The 19878-nt window shown below is 41.5% G+C and overlaps 2 protein-coding genes across 6 annotated transcripts in view; one reads left to right on the top strand and one right to left on the bottom strand.

The window, feature by feature from the left end:
* The window catches only part of AIFM1 (apoptosis inducing factor mitochondria associated 1), a 409113-nt gene that overhangs the window by 202710 nt on the left and 186525 nt on the right, over positions 1-19878 (bottom strand). The window lies entirely within an intron of this gene.
* Positions 13644-19878, top strand: part of SLC25A14 (solute carrier family 25 member 14) — a 34006-nt gene continuing 27771 nt past the window's right edge. The window contains exons 1-3 of one of the 5 annotated variants that reach the window (XM_050777471.1): positions 13644-13727; positions 13858-14104; positions 18928-19021. In XM_050777471.1, coding sequence (XP_050633428.1) covers positions 14030-14104; positions 18928-19021 — 169 coding nt within the window. In that variant the 5' untranslated portion in view covers positions 13644-13727; positions 13858-14029. The other 4 variants (XM_050777475.1, XM_050777472.1, XM_050777473.1 and 1 more) reach the window with 4 other exon arrangements.

A 19878-nucleotide genomic window follows, 5' to 3' on the forward strand; every position in this document is an offset into this window, starting at 1 on the left:
GATTAGGCACCATTTGGTCTGCAATTACACAAAACCAGGAGTCACTTGTTTTAATGGAAGTTACTCTTTTTTTCATTTAAAAATATAAAGACTAGACACCTCTGCTTTGTGTGGGCTTGCTTTCCCCCGATCACATCAACCTTTCCAGCTCTTGGAACAGAATCCAAAGTCCTTAGCATGATACACAGAGCCCCACCTGATCTCACCACCCTCGGTACCTCCCTGCCTTCATCTCCCACTGCCCTCCCCCTTCATGGCTCTGCTCCAGCCGTGCTACTGAACTTGAGGTTTCTCACACACACCAGGCCCCTGCCTGCTTCAGGTCTTTGCCTGGAGTGTTCTTAGAAATCCTCATCAATGTCCCCTCATCTCCTGCATGCCTCTCCTCAAAGATCACTCCATTGGAGGCCTCCTGGCCACTGTAGCTAAAACAGCTGCCCCTGCCATTCTCTGCGCCCTTTCCTCACACCTGACAATATATCATTAACCTGAATATGTAATTATTTTTTACCTGCTCCTCCTCCAACTCCCAATGAGACTGTCTGCACCATGGGGGCAGGGACTGTTTCTGCTTCTCTGGGAGGTCCTGAGGCCTAGCACCATGCCTGGCACAAAACTGGGGCTCAATAAGAGCCTAATGAATGAATGAATTGGATATAGATAGACAGTAGGTGGAGGGGAAGAAGGAGGGTATTTGGAACTCAGTAAGATATTTTATTTTCAGCTCTAGGCTGTAGAGGAAATACTAAACTAAATTCTTAACTTTTCTCTCAGGACTTAAGTTTCAAATGTTATATTTAATATCATAAAATTTATTTTATAAAGATGTTTTGGTTTCCTCTTAGAGGCTACCCTTGTCTAATAAGTTTTTTCTTTCTTTCCTTTTCCCTGATGACAAGTCACACATTTATAGAAGAAAATTTAAATGATGCAGAAAGGAGTAAAGTAAAAAGTGAAAAGTCTACTGGACTGGAGGTTAGGGATAGCAGTGTCAGCAGGGCTTATCAAAATGTCTCTGTGGATAAAATGGCCACATCAAACGGTCCTGCTCTGCTGTTTATGTTCTTTGCCTTTTTTTAAAGGAAAATACTTTTGAGTGTTTGTACACTTAGAATAGAATCCAAAGTCCTTGGCATGATACACAGAGCCCCATTTGATCTCCCCACCCCTGGTACCTCCCTGACCTCATCTCAACTACCTTCTCCTCCCCTTTAATGTACTGTGAGCTTTACAAGTTTCTTTTTAAAAATATTTACAGGTTTCTTTTAACTTGTAAAGCTCACTGTATATTAAAGACAATAACCTTTCATCCATCAAATATGTCATCATTTTTTTTTTTTTTTTTGGGAGACAGAATCTTGCTCTGTCACCCAGGCTGGAGTAGTGATGTGATCTCAGCTCACTGGAACCTCCGCTTCCTGGGATCAAGTGATTCTCCTTCCCTTCTGCCCGAGTAGCTGGGATTACAGGTGTGCACCATCACGCCCAGCTAAATTTTGTATTTTTAGTAGAGACAGGGTTTTGCCATGTTGGCCAGACTGGTCTCAAACTCCTGACCTCAGGTGATCTGCCTGCCTCAGCCTCCCAAAGTGCTAGGATTACAGACGTGAGCCACCGTGCCCTGCCTTTTTTTCCTCCAATTTATTGCTTTTCTTCTAACTTGGTAGTGTTTTCTGCTGTTCAGAAGTTATTTTCATTGAGTGGTCAGTTTTATTAATCCTTTGCTTTTATTGTCTCTACCTTTTGTAGTGTGCTTAGAAAGGTCTTTCTCACCCCAGAGTTATAATACTGTTCACCTACATCTTCTTCTGGTACTGTCATGGTTTGATTTTATTCTGTCATGTTTAAATTTTAAGGCACGCCCCTTGTTGGTGATAATAGACATATATCGAGTGCTTACGATGTGTCAGGCTCTGTTCCAGGTGCCTTATATGAATTAGCTCATTTGAATGTTCAGTAAGTCCAGAGATAAGTCTGGTAGATCCTTGTTTTCACAGGTGAGGAAACTTGAAGACAGGGTGGTTGGGTACTTATGCAAGACCACACAGCTAGCGAAACCTGGTCTGTCAGAGGCTAAAGGCTACACAGTGTTGTTGTAAGGATTAGAGTTGGTGTACGTAAAGTTTCTGGAATATAGTAGGCAGTCTATAGATGGTAGGGTTTATTAATTATTATTACATGGTTCCCATAAACATAATTTCTGATGGCTGCATATTATTTGGAAAATTGTATATTTCAAGGTAAGTACATTTCTAAAATATTATTCCTTTAAAAGCATGTTTAGAATTCCATGGGAACGAACAAAACGTTTATTTGAAGAAACAATTGTCATAAAAAGAAATCCCAGAAAGATTGCATTAACGTGTATTTCACTGGGCAATGGGAGTGTGTGTGTGTGTGTGTGTGTGTGTGTGTGTGTGTGTGTTGTGTGTGTTTAAATCTTTGTTGGCAGAGCAGAGCGGCTGGCCACTAGAGGTCTCTGATGCCCGAGGAGCTGTCAGTGACGCGCTGGAGCGAGCGAGGGATCACTAACACCTGAGACGGACTACAGACCAGCATGCGCAAGAGGTGGAAGTCCAAGTTAAACGCAAAAGGACCACCTCACTGAGAACCAAAAATGTCAGTTATACCCGAGGCCTTCTCAGCAGCAGCAAGCGCCTGTGGTGAATTTCCAGGCTGAACTGAGACAGGCATTCTTAACTGAGATAAAACCGTATTGGAACAGCAAGGAATCTGATGCCAAGGAAAATGTTAATAAAGATATAATCTGTAATTTTTCAATGTAATATAGATTTATTTAGCCTGTCTTTCTATGTTTGTTGCTTTCATTTTTTAGGAAAAGGCTATGCGAGGTTGATTTTGATTTATTACCTTTTTTTTTTCCTTTGGGATTTTTCTTTTTTTCGACTTTAAGATTAGAATGCTCTCATTTCTGAGGGTTTACTATTTACTTTTTATAAAATAAGAGCAGAGAGGAAGGGGGTTTACTGATAAATTCTCTTCTAGCTTTTCTTTATGTCTTTTTGCAGTATTACCCCTCAACTTGAATTAATTAGGTCTATTTATGCCACCATTTTGAGTTTAAATCCAAGGAGACAAACAGAAAATTTCTGAGAAATTCTCCTTTGTTGAATCATTTATACCCAACATTTTCAGTTTTTTTTTTTTTTCTAAAGGGTCTGTCTCAGTCACCCAGGCTGGAGTACAGTGGCTTGATCTCAACTCACCACAGCCTCTGCTTCCAGTGTTCAAGCCATTCTCCTGCCTCAGCCTCTCGAGTAGCTGGGATTACAGGTGCATGCCACTGCCTAGCTAATTTTTGTACTTTTAGTAGATATAGGATTTTGTCATGTTGTCCAGGCTGGTATTGAACTCCCGACCTCAGGTGATCTGCCCGCCTTGGACTCCCAAAGTGCTGGGATTACAGGTGTGAGCCACTGCGCCTGGCCAGTATCCAACATTTTCTAGTAATTGCATGGGCTTGGTTGCAAGCAGGTGGTGGAATCTGATCGTTGTCCCAAGCTCTTCCGCAGAGTAAGACAATTTTTCATTGAATAGGTGTGCACATTTGATTTTTTTTTAACCTAGGAATTTTTTAGCTTATCAGTTCAGTTCACACATTCTTGTAAATTTTGAAGTATAATATTTAAATCATACATTATGGTCTGCAAGTAGGACCATTTAATTTTCTGATATTTAATTATATCCTATTTTATTCTAGTCTCAACTGCTAGTTCTGCCTAAACAATACTAGTTTAGGATTTCTTTAGAGCAGGGGTTGGTAACATATCTGGCCCGAAATTTTATTGGAACACAACCATGTTCACTTATTACATGTGATCTGTGGTTGCATTGGTGCTACAGTGGCAACTTTGAGTAGTTGCGCAGATCAAGTGACAGGTACAGCCTAAAATATTTAATATCTTGCCATTTAAAAGAAAAAAAATGGCTGACCTTTGTTTTAGAGTAGCAGATTTAAAGAAGAAAACACCAAAGTGAGGCCAGTGAGGTTACTGATAACATTATAGAAGGTGATGAATAAAGGATTATAGAAGTTTATATGAAGTATACATTACAGGGTAGAGAATCAGATGAATTTCTTGGGTAAGGGATGACTCGAAGAATCATGTTAAAACTTGCTATATAGGTAGACGGGTAGTTTTTAAAGACATTTAAACAATTGGTACCCTTTTTCATTATAAAAATATAAGGCACGTGATAGCCAGGAAAAATAGGAAAATAAACCATTATGTTATGAATATCAGTTCAATTTTTGTTTGGTAGCTAAAAATTTACTAGGATATGTATCCAATTGGATACTTACCCAACTGCGATGAAAGGTGTAAATATTAGTAATATTAGCATGACTTTTAAATGTTTGTTACATTGTTTTCTAAAAGCATCACTAGAAATATGGATTGCCACTAAAAATTAAAGACCACTAGTTTGTTAGGACCACTCTTTGTATTCTGTTTTTTTTGTTGTTATTGTTAAATAAATATTTCCAATAAAGGAAAAAAGTTGTCTATATTTCAGTTTTCATAAAACAGCATGTTTAAACATTTTTCTGATCATAAAAGTAGCCACAATAACTGCTGTATTTTTAAGGGCTGTGATGAAACAATGCTGTCACTGTGGAAAACAGTTTGGCAGTTCTTTAAAAAGTTGAACATAGAATTACCATATGATCCAGCAATTCCTCTCCTAGGTATATACCCCAAAAAGTGAAAGCAAGGACTCAAACAGATTCTTGTACACCAGTGTTCATAACATGTATAATAGCCAAAATGTGGAAACTACCCTAATATTCATCTATAGAAGAATGGATAAACAAAACGTGCTCTGTACATACAATGGAATATGAATCAGCCTTAATAAGGAAATTCTGATACAGGGCCTAATGTAGATGAACCTTGAAAACATTATGTTAATCGAAATAGGCCAGACACAAAAGGACAAATGTTGTATGATTTCCCTTATATCAGGTACCAAGAATAGGCAAATTCATGGAGAAAGTAGAATAGTAGTGACCAGGGGCTGGGAGAGGGGAGAGGGGAAGTGATTAATAGGCTTCTGTTTGGGAAGATGAAACATTTCTGGAAATAGACAGTGGTGATGGTTACACAATATTGGGAATGTACTTAATGCCATAAAATTGTCTGCTTAAAAATGGTTAAAATGGTAAGTTTAATGTAATGTCCTTTTTTTTTTTTGAGTCGGAGTCTCACTCTGTTGTCCAGACTGAAGTACAGTGGCATGATCTTGGCTCACGGCAACCTCCGCCTCCCAGGTTCAAGTGATTCTCCTGCCTCAGCCTTCCGAGTAGCTGGAACTACAGACGTGCGCCACCATGCCTGGCTAATTTTGTATTTTTAGTAAAGACGGGGTTTCACCATGTTGGTCAGGCTGGTCTTGAACTCCTGACCTCAAGTGATCCACCCACCTTGGCCTCTCAAAGTGCTGGGATTACAGATATGAGCCACTGCTCCTGGCTGTAATGTACATTTTTCTACAGTAAAACAACAACGGGCCAGGCGCGGTGGCTCATGCCTGTAATCCCAGCACTTTAGGAGGCTGAGGAAGACGGATCACCTGAGGTCAGGAGTTTGAGGCCAGCCTGGCCAACATTGTGAAATCCTGTCTCTACTGAAAATACAAAAATTAGCCGGGCGTGATGGCACACGCTTGTAATCCCAGCTACTCAGGAGGCTGAGGCAGGAGAATCACTTGAACCTGGGAGGCAGAAGTTACAGTGAGCTGAGATCACGCCACTGGGCTCCAGCCTGGGCAATAGAGTGAGACTCTGTCTCAAAAAAATGAAAAATTAAAAAAAAAACCATAATGATAACAAAAGGAGCCAAAATTAGCCTCTATCTCATAGACTGCCGGGCTTGAATGAGATAATTTGCATGAGGTGCTTAGCACAGTGCCAGGATCATAGGGAATACTCAGTAAAGGAAAGATAAATGTTTTTCTAATAATTTAGAACCATTTAACTATAGAATGAGCTTCTTTGGGGGTGGAATAGTGAGCTCCCTGCTACTGGAAGCGTTTAACAGGGGCAGAACAGACTTCTTAAAGTTTCATATGCAAACAAATCATCTGGACATAGTGTTAAAATGCAGATTCTTATTTAAATAGATTCTGGCTGAGGCCTGAGAGTCTACATTTTTAGCAAGCTCCAGGTTATATTGATGTTGCCAGTGGAGCACACTTGAGTAGCAGGAGGCTAATTCCTTAGGGGGATGCTGGAGAAGCTACGTGATAATTCATCAGATGGAGCAATGAGATAGATCTCTGCAGCCTACTGCGGGAGCCAGTCACCACATGTGGTTATTGAGCATTTGAAATGTGGCTAGTCCAAATTGAGATGTGCTGTGAGTGTAAAATACACAAAAACTTAGTATGGAAATAAACTAAAATATTTAATTAGTAATTTTTATATTGATTGCATGCTGAAATGATATTTTTAGATGTATTGAGCTAAATACAATATACAGAATATAGATATTTCATATATAGATGTATATATTTTATTTTTGAGGGGGAGTCTTGCTCTGTCACCTGGGCTGCAGCTCAGTGGCATGATCTTGGCTCACTGCAAACTTTGCCTCCCGGGTTCAAGCGATTCTCCTGCCTCAGCCTTCCAAGTAGCTGGGATTACAGGTGCCCACTACCACACCCAGCTAATTTTTAAAAAATTTTAGTAGAGATGGGTTTTCACAATGTTGGCCAGGCTGGTCTCAAACTACTAACTTCAAGTGATCTGCCCATCTTGGCCTCCCAAAGTTTTGGGGTTATAGGCGTGAGCCAAAGAATATTAATATTGGGACCCCTTGAGCCCAGAAGTTTGAGACCAGCCTGGGCAACATAGGGAGGAACCCTTTCTACAAAATAAAAAATAAAAACCCAGTCAAGTGTGGTAGTGCATGGCTATGGTCTCAGCCACTCAGGAGGCTGAGGTAGAGAATTACTTGGACCCAGGAGGTTGATGCTGCAGTGAGCTATGATAGTGCCATTGCTTTCCAGCCTGGGTGACACAGATAGACCCCATCTCAAAAAAAAAAAAAAAAAAAAAGTTTAAAGGGCTATTAATGGAAGGAGATCAAGCAGAATCTAGAGGGTGACACAGGGTTAGAAGATTTTCTTTTTGTGGTAACCTAGGAAGAATGTGAAGCTGATAGGAAAGATAAATGGAGAGGGAAGGTGGCTCTCCAGGACAGCAAGGAGGAGTGAGTGAGGTCTGCAAGAAGGCACAGGTAAGACTAGGTTTATGCAGCATTTATATGAATATATGAAAGATGGAAAAATGTTAATGCTGGTATCTGGGTAGTGGGGATGACGCTTACATTTTACTTTTGTGTGTGTGTGTGTGTGTGTGTGTGTGTGTGTATTGCTAGTTTTTTTGAGATGGAGTCTCACTCTGTTGCCCAGACTGGAGTGCAGTGGCTTGATCTTGGCTCACTGCAACTGCCGCCTCCGGGGTTCAAGCAATTTTCCTGCCTTAGCCTCCTGAGTCGTTGGGATCACAGACGTGCACCACCACGCCTGACTGTTTTTTGTATTTTAAAGTAGAGACGGGGTTTCACCATGTTGGTCAGGCTGGTCTCAAACTCCTGACCTCAGGCCCGCCTCAGCCTCCCAAAGTGCTAGGATTACAGGTGTGAGCTACTGCGCCCAACCTCTTTTGTGTTTTTATCTTTTTTGTGTGTGTTTGAAAATTTTCTTTTGTGTTTTCCTTTCCCCTCCATGAAGATGCATCACTTTAAAATTGGGGCCAGGCGAGGGAGTATTACTTGTTATGAAAACAAAAGCAGAAAATCTGCTTCCTGATGTAGGAGGACCATAAGTTAGGAATAGCCAGGCCACTGACTCCAGTACACAAGGACATAAGGCCACTCTCCAGAAGCACATGACATGAACACATCTATCTCAAGAATTATAGGATAAGCATGTGTGTATGCATGGTGAGGACTAGGAGGAGGCTCTTGACTATCAAGAGTAGCAGTGGATGTTTGGATTTCAGGTGATTGCTACCTTCCTTCCACTTTTGTGTATATTTTAGTGTTTTATAATAACTATGCATTTTTTATAATCAGAAAAAATAATAAAGCTATTGTAATTTTGAAAACTATGTATAGTCTTCACCAAAGAAAGTAATAGTCCCACTGTACACTGCACTGATAAAATCACATCTTAGGCTCTCATTCTCCTACTGGCCTGGAAGAAGCAGTGGCCATATTGTGAACTGTCTGTGGAAAGAGTCACGTTTCAGGAAAATGGGGGCAGCCTCAGCAGCTGAGAGTGGCCTCTGGTCAATAGCCAGAAAGAAACTGAAGCCCTCAGTGCTACAGGTACAAGGAAATAAATTCTGCAACAATCTGGGTGCGTGTGGAAGTGGATTTTCACTCAGTCAAGTCTTAAATATATGAGTCTGGCCAACGCCTTGATTGTAGCCTTGTGAGATCCCAGAGCACAGGACCCAGTGAAGTCATGCCTGGACTCTTGATCTACAGAAACTGTGAGACAGTACATGTGTGTTGTTCTAAGCTGCTGAATTTGTGGCAAATTTTTAATGCAGCAATAGAAAATTAACACACACTCCTACTAGCAGTATGTGAGAATTTGAAATACTTTACATCCTTGCCAACCCTCAGTCCTTTTAACTTTGGTCACGCTGGTGGGTGTGTATTGTGATTTTAATTTTGTAGGATACATGGATTAAAAATCTACCATTGTGGGGCTTGCCTTTTCACTCTTCTTAATGGTGACTTCTTTTTTGGGGGACGGGGAACGGAGTCTCACTCTTGTCGCCCAGGCTGGAGTGCAGTGGCACAATCTCAGCTCAATGCAACCTCTGTCTCCTGGGTTCAAGCGATTCTCCTTCCTGACGCAGCCTCCTGAGTAGCTGGGACTACAGGCGCGTGCCACCACGCCCGGCTAATTTTTTTGTATTTTTAGTAGAGATGGAGTTTCACCGTGTTAGCCAGGATGGTCTCGAACTCCTGACCTCATGATCTACCTGCCTCGGCCTCCCAAAGTGCTGGGATTACAGGCATGAGCCACCGCACCCGGCCCTTAATGGTGACTTCTAATGAAAACAAAAATTTTCCCAATTTTAAATTCAAAAAACACATCTTAGGTGTAGTTTCCAATCCCTAACATCTAACAGATGCTCTCCTTCCCCACCAAATAGGCGATGCTAACTATTTATGAATTTACCTTTATTTGTCTTTGAAGGGGATCAGAATATGCCACCCCAATATATGTCACTTTGGCATAAGGATTATTTTGAGCTAAACATAATTGTGCATCTACAGGGGCAGGAAGAGTTCTCTGTCCTCTCCTTATCAGTCTAAAAGCAGGACATAAATTTCCCTTTGAGGAAGGTGTCCTCCTATACTAGGGAGAAAAGAGCAACTCTTACTTGTCATTGGAGATGGGAAGATGAAGCCAAAATGAACTGGCATAAACAGACCTTACTAAAATAGCCCTTATCTTCCATTAGGCCTTATCTTCTATTCTTCTCTCATATATTTCCTAGTTACTTCTCCAAAATTTATCATCTCTGGAAGCCAAAACCCTCTTTGCTTTGTTAAAAAGGTATATAAGCCTCTGAGTCTATCCACTTTGAGTTTCACTTCTTTTCTGTGAACTGTGCACATAAATATTCATAAAAAGTGCGTGCCTTTTCTCCTGTTCATCTGTTTTTAGTTTAATTTACAGCCTGCAGGCACTGACCCTAAGAGGTTAGAGGAAAAGTTTTTCTCTCCTGACATCTTCCAGGAGTAGGATAATTAATATGGTGGGAGGTCTGGAAAGCATGCCTTATGAAAACTGATTGAGGGGATGTTAAGCTTGTGGAAGAAAACACTGCTGGGGTTGCTGATACATCAGAGGACTATTAAGGAGAGAACAAAGAAAGAAAGGCAATTAACTCTTGTTAAGCATGTACTAAGTGCCTGACTCTGTGCTAGGAGTATTAGAATATTTAATCTTTGGATAAGGAAACTGAGGCTCAGAAAAATTAAGTAATTTACCCAGAGTCACCAGAGATAGAAAATGACAGAGTCTGACCTCAAGAAGATCTTCTGGCAATTTCACTCCTAGGCATATACCCCACAGAATTGAACACTGATACTCAAATACTTTTACACACATATTTATAGCAGCATTATTCACAATATCCAAAACTTGAAAACATCTCAAATATTTACCAGTGAGTGAATGGATACAAAATTGTAGTGTATACATAGAGTGGAATATTACTTAGCTATAAAAAGGAATGAAGTACTGACACTACAACTTGAATGAACCTCAAAAACTTATGTTAAGTGAAAAAGCCAGATGCAAAAGGTCACATATTGTATGATTCCATTAATATGAAATTTTCTGAATAGGTAAGTTCATAGAGAAAGAAAGCAGATTGGTGGTTGCCAGGGGATCTGGGGAGGGAGGAATGGCGAGCAAGTGCTTAATGGATGTGGGGTTTGAAAATGTTAGGTGATGAAAATGGTTGCACAATAGTGTCAATGTATTAAACACCACTAAATTGTTCACTTTAAATGGCTAATTTAACATCATGTGAACTTTGCCTCAATTAATAAAAACTGGTTTTCTAGCTTCAACTACAGTGCTCTTTTCATTCTTTAAGACCAGCTGTTTCTCTGGGGAGAGTAGAAAATGGAAAGTGCACTGTGGTTAATACATGTGGGAACTTTCTAAGAGTTATCCAATAATGTAATCGGCTGACTTATGTTGTATGCTTACCCTAGAAGTATTCCAGCAGAGACTGGACAGTTGTCTATAATGACTACTATAGAAGGGACCTCTAAGTTTCCCTCCAACCATTAGATTACATGATTCTATACTCTTGAATAGCTTATCTCTTGGAGAGATCAGAATTCAAGCATAACATAAGAGACAGTATAGTCAAATACTGGTCTTTATGGTAGAGACTACAAATAGGAGGCAATTTATAAGGAATATGACCAACTTTGATAATAAGGATTATATTTTTTATGTTATAGTTTTGGAGAATGTTGGAAAAACCATAAGTAAGCAGTTAAATTGCTAACATGTTAACCAAAGTGTGGTATGTGTATGTTTTTAAATTTTTTTATTAAAAAATAAAAAATTATATATATATATACTTTTTTTTTTTTGAGACGGAGTTTCGCACTTGTTGCCTAGGCTGGAGTGCAACGGCTGTCTTGCTCACTGCAACCTCTGCCTCCCAGGTTCAAGTGATTCTCCTGCCTCAGCTTCCCGAGTAGCTGGGATCACGGGCATGTGCCACCACGCCTGGCTAATTTTTGTATATTTAGTAGAGACGGGGTTTTACCATGTTGGCCAGGCTGGTCTCAAACTCATGACCTCAGGTGATCCACCCGTCTCAGCCTCCCAAAGTGCTGGAATTACAGGCGTGAGCTACCGCACCCCACCAAAAAAAATTTGAGGCTGGAGCGCAGTGGCGCGATCACGGCTCACTGCAGCCTCGACCTCTCGGTCTCAAGTGATTCTCTTCATCCTCCGGAGTAACTGGGATTACAGTCATGGCTAATTTTTAAATTTTTGGTAGAGGCGGGTGTTTCCTTATATTGCCCAGGCTGGTCTCGACCTCCTGGGCTCAAGCGATGTTCCTGCCTCGGCTTCCCAACTATAGTATAGATGAGAGCAATATAGCATAGTGCTTAAGAGCAATTCCAGCTCTGTCATTTACTAAATTACTCTCCTAACCTTTTATGGCCTCAGTGTTCTCAACCGTCAAAGGGGGAAAATAATAGTACCTGTCTTATCTGGTAGTTAGGAACACAAAAAGCTCTTGGCACCACCCTTGGTACATGGTAGGTACTCCACAATGTCAGCTAATATTATGATCATGTGTGCTGCCTGAAGAAATTTTTAAATGGAAAACAAAACAAACAAAAACATAGGCCGGGCTCGGTGGCTCACGCCTGTAATCCCAGCACTTTGAGGGACCAAGGCGGGTGGATCACCTGAGGCCAGGAGTTTGCGATCAGCATGGCCAACATGGCGAAACCCCATCTCTACTAAAAATACAAAATTTAGCTGGGTGTGGTAGCAGGCACCTGTCATCTCAGCTACTCAGGAGGCTGAGGCAGGAGAATCGCTTGAACCTGGGAGGCGGAGGTTGCAGTGAGCCGAGATCGCACCACTGCACTCCAGCCTGGACCACAGAGTGCCACTCTGTCCAAAAAGAAACAAACAAACAAAAAAACGCAGCAAAATAAAACAAGGTGAACTAAAATGAGAAATATCCTTTTGGAAGGACACAGTTCCAAATATTTATTCATTCAACAAATAACCATATAGGGCCAAATGCCTTGCACTGACTTTTCCTTATAGCACAGAAGCAATAAACCCTACTATTGCGTACTCTCACGTGATTAGGGAACGTTGTTAAGGGGCTCAAAAATCGGACGTCATAGCCCGTTGGCTAACTGAATCACCCAGGGGGCTTTGCGGTGTCCCCTTCCAGCAGCCATAGGGGCCAGAGTCGGAAGCTGGGGGTTGGACTCTTGTCATCTGCTGGCAGATTATGAGGTTTGGATTAACTGGGATTTCCCCTGTTGGTGTTTTTCTGCCTTATCCGTTTAGCTTTTTATGGTCCCCTTTTTGGTATCCAACTTGCTCTTTCTTAAGTGAAGTTTCTGATTAAAGCAAGAGCTTCAAGTAAGGGGCCTGACCGTAACTTTTCACTCGTTAATGTCTGACGTCCAGTAGGTGCTTTCGCGTTCATTCTCCCTCCCTTCCTCTCCCTCCCTCCTTCCTCTCCCTCCCTTTCTCTCTCTCTCTCCCCCTTCCTTTCTCTCTCTCTCTTTCTCTCCTTTCTTTGATGGAGTCTTGCTCTGTCACCCAGGCTAGAGTGCAGTGGCATGATCTCAGCTCACTGCAACCTCCACCTCCGGGGTTCAAGTGATTCTCCTGCCTCAGCCTCCCGAGTAGCTGGGACCACAGGTGCGTGCCACCACACCCAGCTAATTTTTTTGCATTTTTAGTAGAGACGGGATTTCATCATGTTGGTGAGGCTAGTCTCAAACTCCTGGCATCAAGTGATGCGCCCGGACCCTCAAAGTGTTGGGATTACAGGCGTGAGCCACCGCGCCTGGCCTTGACCTTTATTTTCTTATTGAGCCCAGGCACCTCACTAAATTTGGCTCATCCATATGTCTCATTTTCCTACTTTTGTTTTGAAGCCTTTGCCCCAGCAGCTCCACGTTGCCGCCTTTTTCCTACTGCGCTCGCAGGGCACCACGCCCACCACTCCCCTTGCCCAACTCCGCAAGCCCTGATACCGGGGAGAGGCCCCTTCCTTTTCTAGTCCTTCCACGCGCTAGGTGGGTGGGTTTGGCGGTGACGAGGCGACACCTCTTTCCTCTCCGGCGAGCACGTTAACTGGGGAAGCTGCCAAATTCTCACGCCTTAGGTGCCCTGCCTCCACCTCCCGCAAGTCCAGTTGCCCCTCTAGGCCTCTGCGCCCACAATGGTTCTGACCCTCGCCTTTAGACCCCTGCCGCTTCCGCCTTTTATTTCGCGCCTTTGTTTTCAGGTTGGGAAGGGGCGGAGTTGAAATGGTTGCGCCGCCGTTGCCGAAGCAACGCCTTGGTTACTTCCGTTGATTTCAATGCTTCCGGGTTGGCGCTGCAGTGGCGTTTCCGACTGTGGGAGCCTCAGCTTCCCAGTCGTCCGATGAGCCCGAGCAGGTGAGGGGGAGCTCCTGGACTTCCAGGCTGGGGAGCGGGGCTGGGCCGCGCCAGGCCGCGTGGGGCCGGGCTGGCCTGGTTCCCGGCCTGGGAAGGGCTTAACGGTCCTCTGGTCTCTCTCTCCCCTCAGCTGAGTCCCTTCCCTGTCTTTCACTCTTCTGGCATCGGTGGTTTTACTTCTTCGATTGAACCCTGCTTCCTCGACCCCCCTGGGAGGCTGCCTCCTTCAGGCGCCTCCCTTCTCTCCACGAGCTCGCTCTGACAGCTGAGGAACTGGCAAGATCCTGCTACCCAGAGGGTGAATGGGTATCTTTCCCGGAATAATCCTAATTTTTCTAAGGGTGAAGTTTGCAACGGCGGCCGTGATTGTAAGCGGAGTAAGCAAACACCTCCATTGTATTAGTGTGAGGGATGCTGTTGAAAGATGCTCCCCTTCGGTTTCTACCCCCTGTCACTCCTGAGGTCAAGGCATTGAAGGCATCTATTAAAATGCAGTTCAGTTACTTGATTGGCATGACAGCTGTTATCAACATGAATTAGTTTCTCAGACAAGATAACAGCAGGGACATTTATAGTTTCCTGTCAGTGATTCCTTGTTGTTGTTGTTTCCCCCCCCACCCAGGCTAGAGATGCTTAATGTTATCATGAACTCTTCCCTCGTCTTCATTCCCTACATCATCGAGTTCTTTGTGTCTTCATTGGGGAAGTCTATCTCTAACCTCAGTGCCAACAAGCATCTTTGTCTGCTGTACTTTGCACCATCCTAAGCTAGTCTCCCTGCCTCTCCCGTTTGTAATGTAATCCACTGTGTTTGCTGCAGCCCTAATAGGCTAAAATGTGGATTTCCTCAAGTCACTTCTCTGTTAAACGCACACACACAAGCAAAACATGCAGCCCCCTCTTACGCCCCCCACCCCCACCCCTTGGTTTCAAGCCTTTCAACATAACATGCTCCTTATCACACTTCTTGTCTGATACTGTTTCAGTCAACAAGGGAATTCTCTGTTCCAGTTAGGTTCCTTTCTTCTTAGCACAAACCATACTGATGCCTGCTTCTACATGCTGTGCTTGTTCTCACATTTGTGTTTCTGTTCATTCTGTCTCTTCCCTGCCTCTCTCCCTTACCTGCACCTAACCAGGTTGTACCTACCATCTCTCAAGGTTCAGTTTAGGTTCTCTCACCTCCGCAATTTTCAAATTAGTCAAGCCCATGCTGGTTGTAGTCTTTTCTATGCTCCTCTTGCTCTTAAAGTTTGTACTACACAGTTTAGCACTTAATTTTTCTCTAGCGAACTACTTTGATTTCTTTCACCAGATTATAAGCTCTTGAAAGGCAAGTACTGTATTTTGTACTTTTTCCCCTGTCCCATCTCATTGGTTATTCAGGAAAGATAGGTTGAATGGTAAATATTGTTTTGGTTCTAGAACGAATATCTGTGTTTTTCAAACATGATTATACCCAAAGTGCATTGCAGGTTTGGGCATTTAGCACGCCTTCGATAAATATCTGCTTGGCTCTCCATTGTTACCTTCTGGATCTGAGAATCTCTAATTTCTAGTCTTTCTTAAAGGAGAAAGCAGGAAAGGCACCCAGAGTTTCCCGACCAGATCTTGGGAGTAGTATAGGGCAATGTAACTTGTATTGTAGGACATTCTTACTTTCACTCATTAGTCTATCAAATTCTCCGAAGTCAGATCTTCAGAATAAATGTTGGCATTTTGAAGACAATTTTCATTGGTTTCTTTATACAGTAAAAATATTTAGGGTACTATATTTTTATTTTACCTTAGATATGACTACTTTTACCCATATCTGGGGTTAGCCCCTACAAGTTAAAATAATTTTTAGAGGGCTTGGGGGTATTTTACGTAAGTAATTCCTTGCAACAAAAGCAAGGGAACAGGGTTCATAGGCAGAGAATATCTGGGGATCAAGATAGTGTCATACACAGGGTGTGTAGCATTGGTCAGGTCCAGCAAGTTACCTTCCTGGTTTCCCCTGCAATGTTTTATATACAGGCTGCATACATAGGTAAAGGACGTCACACTGCAAAACCAACTAAGTATTGAATGGATGTGTACTCAATTCTATGCAAGCTATAATGGGGGTTAAAAAAAGTACTGTGAGATATAGTATCTTCCCTCGGGGATCTTACTTAGTTAAGAGAGGAAATAACATTGGACATCTTGAAGTTGACCCTCATCCTAGTCATTATTTTTATGCCTGAGATTAAGATATAGAAGGGATGAAAGAAGGTTCAAAAAATATTGCACACCTGTAGAATAGGTGTGACACAACATGCATGCATATAGACAACTTTATGTAAAAGACTTGGAGGTTTCAGCTGACAGTTTAATGATTTGATAGTGTGATGTGGCTCCCAAAAAAGTGAGTGCAAGTTTAAGCTCTAGTAATTGAAGTATAATGTGTCGAATGAAGAGAAAGATCATGGATATTTAGCTTGAGAAACATAAGATGTAAGAGAACATCATAGCTGTCTTTAAATATTTGAAGGGCTTGCCTAGGGAAAAAAGAATGCATTTGTCCAAAGACTGGGTACGAATTAGAGGAAGACAGACTTTTGGCTCAATATGAGGAGGGAGTGTCTAAAAACAGATCTAATCAAAGATGATCCAGGATTTCTTCATAAGATTTTTTCCTAACATTGGAGTGAAAGAGATTTTACTATCAGATGGGGGTAGGGAAGTAGTGATTGTGGCAATGGTGGGTTTTGCCTGTGGTCCCCAGATTTTTGGATTTCATGGGCCAGTAAAATGTAAATGAAAGTGTGGGGAGCGTACACAAATACAGGCTAGTTAGCCTATGCTCCAGGCATAAGAAGAATGTGATCTGTTAATAATAGACAGTCCCTAAATTAAATACATTTAGCTGAAAAAAAAAAAAGCACTAAATGCCCTTATTTTTTTCATTTCACCTTAGAATTGTGGGAACTTCATTAGGGAACCACTGGGCTGTCGAAAGATTCAGCAACTGGTCTTTCATCTTCCTGCCATGTCCTCCCTGCTCCCTGCCTTTCACTGATTCATCATCGCTCTCTGAACGCTGAGCACATTTTCTTTATTAAGGGGCTGGTAGCAGGTTGTAAAGTTCCGATAGAGGCTTTCTCTGTAATACAAAGAATTGAAAAAAGTTGTAAAGAGAAAGCTTTGGAGAGACAACTTTATGTAAAAGTAGCTGTCTGAAACCTTTAAGACTATTTGGGGCAATCTCTAAATTTGTGACTGGAGAGTTAATTTTTTCCTCACAAACTCAAAGAGGGGATATGCCATGGTCTTGCTTTTCCATCTCTACTCTCACTATATGTGTCATATTTTACTATCAATTCTAATCGGAAAATGCGGGCATAGCTAGAAATGGTGATAAGGTAGTATTTAGTCTTCAAGACTCTTATTTCCAGCTGCAATTGATATTTGAAGTGGCTATTCCTGCTTTGCTCATTAGAATTCTTTTCAACAACTTTCCCCCAAAAGGGTTATCTATCCCAGACTCTATATGTACTATGCTTGAAAGGAAGACTCCATAATGATTTTTGTGGCCTGTAACTAGAACATTTAATCAGCATGTTTGCTATCTTCTCTGGAAAATTGTATTTTGCTTAGTTACAGAGAATTCCTTATGTGGAAGCAAAGCAAAATGTTTAAAGGGATACTGTGACTCATAGCTGCTAACCCCAGATTGGGCAATGGGAGGGAGGGGTGGGTAGCAAGTAATATCTGTTAAGATGTAAATTTGGGTACTTAAATTTTTAAAAATGTAATAATGATAGTTAACTGACAATTATCGAACTGCGTGCCAGGCACTTTTCAAGGTGTTTTTGATATTTAATTTTCACAACAACCCTATGATATAGTTTTTATTGTTAGTTCCATTTTACAGTTCAGAAAGTGGAGACATAGAGAGATTAAATAACTTGCCCAAGGTCACAGAACTAGTAAGTGGTGGAGTCAGGAAATGAATCTGGAGTTAGCATTTAAATTTTAACAGTCTGACTTCAGGAGTCTGCATTCCTGACCATAAACCACTTGGAAGTTGCTTTTGAAATTCAGAAGTATACATACTATGAAGCTCTGAAAAAGGAATATTTGAAAGAAATCTGAGAGTCCATGCTAAGAACAGATACTACTTTCCGGTGAACCAGGATTTAGTAGGCAATGCCTAGAGCAGTTCTTAAGTGTGGAAGCATCAGCGTTATTTGGGATCTTGCAAATTCTCAGGGCCACACCACCAATCAGAAACTCTGGGGGAGAGGCCCAACAATCTATGTTTTAATAGGCCTTCTGGATGATTCTAATACATGCTAAAATTTGCAAAACCTAGAGGCCAGAGCTGTGGAAAAAAATAAAATCCAAGAGAGAACAAGCTGAAAGTGGCATAAAAAGAGAGTAAAGCTGAAAAGACTGACGATGACAGGTCTAACGGGGGTGGGATAGGGAAGGAGAAAAGGGAGGCTGGGAGCAGAATACATCGTTAAATAACTAGAACATAAAAGAAGAACAGTATTTGTATGTGTGTGTTTTAAAAGGCCAAGAGGAAGGCAAACGAGATCCACTAGATGGATGTACGTTAAATGTCAGAGGGAAGAGAGACATCATATTGCTATCTTTCCTTTGGGGGCTAGAAGGAAGGTGTAAAGGTTCTTAGCTCAGCCTGGGCCTGGTTGGGGGGACAAAGTTATATATAGCTAGAAACCCTATAGTGGAGAGATAGGAGGGCTAAGAATATGAGAGGGTAGTAGTGTAAGCCTGTGCTTTGTACCTGAATCAAGCTAACTGAATACCATAAACTGCTTTTATGAGATGCCTCAGCCTACATAATTTGAATTCCGGGTTCCTTCATTTGTAATTATCTAGTTGAATGTCAAAGTTGGGTGTGCTGGATGGACTGAAGCCTCTTCTCTGGGAGGGGACAAATATAACATTAAAGAAACTGAAGAGAATGAAGGGCACAGGTTGATCTCTGAGTGAATCACACGCCTACCCCTACAAAATGTCAGTAAAGAACAAACTCATGATCATCCAGCACATAAAACAGGATCCCCTATTTTGTGTCATTCCACTTGGTGGGGTTTTTCCTCTACCTCTGTTTTATTTGCCAATTTTGTTTATCTAAATTATATGATCGGATGCTAACAAATGCTCCTCACTCTTGTGCCTTGTTCTGATTTGTGTTTATTTTTAGCACCAGAAAAGTACCACTGTAAGTCATGAGATGTCTGGTCTGAATTGGAAACCCTTTGTATATGGCGGCCTTGCCTCTATCGTGGCTGAGTTTGGTAAGAATGCGAGAAAGGACAAATCTGCATTATATGGTATAGATGGTAGCTTATGGTGATGGTTATTTTTGGTGAAAGCCAGATAAAAAATAAGAAGCTCACGTTATTTTGAAAATTGTCTCAAAGCCATGAAGTAATATTTCGGGGAAAGTACTACTAATATTATGGCAGATGAGTTAAGAAAAGTCAAACTAAGGAAAGCTTTTTTGGTAGTTTAGTGATTTGTTAATTTGCTAGGCTTAAGTAAAATACATGAATATATAGAGGGAGTTGATATGTCTTAAGGGTTTTTGCTATATTTCTGTATTAATAGTCTTTTATGCTAAATTGTTTATAAGTTTATTTGTACTGAAAGTCCTTTTTTTCAAACCTCTGTCCTATTTTAGAAGAAAATATACTCACAAGATCAAACAAGAGTCTCTTCTACATGATTTTAATTTTGAAATATTTTTAGATTGTTGTTTTTTCATCTTCCAGATATTCTCTTTTCTAAACTATTCATGAATGACTACTGACGTTCTTGGCATATCCTGTGGTGTTGTGATATTCGGGTCATCAGTGACCAGAGCTACCTAATCATCTTGTTAGTTTTACACCCTGAAATATATTTTGTCAATGTGATGACCACTTCTGTTTGTTGATGTAAGAGGTTTGGTTAAAGAAAATTTCCCCCCAAACACTCTGCTGGTATTAGTCCTGAATTACCTAAGGGACCAGGATGAGGAGAACCAAATAGGGCTTTGCCATTATCTTTCATAATATTAGGGGACTATTTGTTTCTTGTAAACAGATAAAAGAAAAACCCCACAAAACTTTGTAGCACTATATAAGAGCATCTGGAGCAGCAATCCCATGCT

The sequence above is a fragment of the Macaca thibetana genome, chromosome X (assembly GCF_024542745.1).
Source record: "Macaca thibetana thibetana isolate TM-01 chromosome X, ASM2454274v1, whole genome shotgun sequence".
Classification (NCBI taxonomy): domain Eukaryota; kingdom Metazoa; phylum Chordata; class Mammalia; order Primates; family Cercopithecidae; genus Macaca; species Macaca thibetana.